The sequence below is a fragment of the Orycteropus afer genome, unplaced genomic scaffold (genome assembly GCF_000298275.1).
Source record: "Orycteropus afer afer isolate SDZICR_OR568_19922 unplaced genomic scaffold, OryAfe1.0 scaffold00067, whole genome shotgun sequence".
Taxonomy (NCBI): Eukaryota; Metazoa; Chordata; class Mammalia; order Tubulidentata; family Orycteropodidae; genus Orycteropus; species Orycteropus afer.
The window spans coordinates 2,993,882-2,995,442 of NW_006921654.1; the positions used below are offsets into that span (position 1 = coordinate 2,993,882).

Below are 1,561 nucleotides of genomic sequence, written 5' to 3' on the forward strand. Positions count from 1 at the left end.
TAGACTGCCCCATCTTCCTTCCGAGGAGTGGCTGGTGGGTTTGAACCGCCAGCCTTCTGGTTAGCAGTCAAGTGCCTTAGCCACTGTGCTAAAGAATAACGTAGAATCTGCAAAACACCACATAACGTGGATGAACTTGGAGGACACTATGCTTAGTGAAATAAATCAATCACAGAATGACAAATATGCTAATAAGCGCATTATTGTAAAAAGTCAAGGGAAGATTTATTTATGGAAGGAAACTTTCTTTGTTGGTTACCAGAGGTAAGAGGGGAGGGGCGGGAACCCTGCAAAAATAAATTTTTAAAAAAGATACAAAAAAAAAAAAAGAAAAATACCTGTTCAAGTCCTCTGCTCATCTGAAAACATTAGTGACTTATGCTTGTTAAACCATCTGAGGAATTTATTTTTCAAATCTGGTTTCCAGCCCAAAGAATTAACAGACCCTCAAATTTATTTATTTTTTTAAAAAAAGAGCACATAAAAGCGGAACTTACCACTGATTTTTTCTCTTTTTCACTTTCTCTCTCTACAAAAGAAATCAATGTTTAAACTTAGATTTAAACAACTATTTCGTCCTAATTCGTTAAATCCCCATAACAAGTCATTTTTATCCTTGCTCTTTGGTCTAAAGATGTTTCCCGAGACATCTGGGACTGTCCACGGATGGGAAGAGGCAGACTGACCACTGCTATCTGCCTGTCTGGGCCCCCACTGTGCTCAGCTCTGGTCACTTCGTATCCTCCCCACTTTCTGCATATTATTATATATTCGTGATGCCTACAGAATGTGTCCATAAGTGTAGCCTCTACAAACAGCGCAGGGGGTAAAAGTGGACGGAGGGCATGGGCTTCGTGGCGAGCCAGGTTTCAGGCATCCTTGCCCACTCACCCACAGGCGGCTCTGAGGAGCCCCGGAGCAGCCTAAGGCCTAGGAACGCCACAACTTAACAGAATAGTCCCACCCATTTCTTAGCAGGAGCCAAGATCCCCACTCACTGAAGAGAAGGGAGGAGCCGGACCACCTGAAACTAAACTACCTATCACTGGTTCATACCAGCATCAGCTGGAATCGGTTAGATGCACCTCCTGGCTTCGGTTTTTCCCCAAAGCCAAAAGAAACCGAACAAAAACGGGTCGAGAGCTGGAGCCTGGCCTGCATTTTTCAGAGTAGTCCCGCCCGCGCGGAGAAGGTCTTCCTGCCTTTTAAAGCCCCCTCCCCAGCCCACACCCAGAGGCCGGGCAGAAGCCCACCCTCCCGACCCGCCGGTCCCCGCTTGCGTCACGGTACCCCTTAACCACCGCCCCTCCTCCCCGCAGCCAGGGGAGGAGTTGAGTTCGGGCGAGCCTAGGGGCGGGGAACGGGGAGCCGGCTGGAGAGGGCAAAAACGCGCGGACCAAATTGGGGACCCAAGAGAGGCGGAAAGAGACGAGTTACCCGCAAGTCCAGCTCGGCGCTGCGCGCCCCGCGGCCTGGGTCCCCTGGCGGGGCTCCCGGGGTTTCCCAGCCCCGCGCTGCGTAACGCCCGGGAGGCCCAGTCCCGCAGCGGCCGCAGCAGCAT

General features: G+C 50.7%; 1 protein-coding gene across 1 annotated transcript in view; it reads right to left on the reverse strand.

The window, feature by feature from the left end:
• The window catches only part of TK2 (thymidine kinase 2), a 35,985-nt gene extending 34,424 nt beyond the window's left edge, over positions 1-1,561 (reverse strand). Inside the window, exons 1-2 of the mRNA XM_007940218.1 lie at positions 1,438-1,561; positions 498-529 (exon numbers count right to left, since the gene is read on the reverse strand). Coding sequence (XP_007938409.1) covers positions 498-529; positions 1,438-1,561 — 156 coding nt within the window. The remainder of the gene's footprint in view (positions 1-497; positions 530-1,437) is intronic.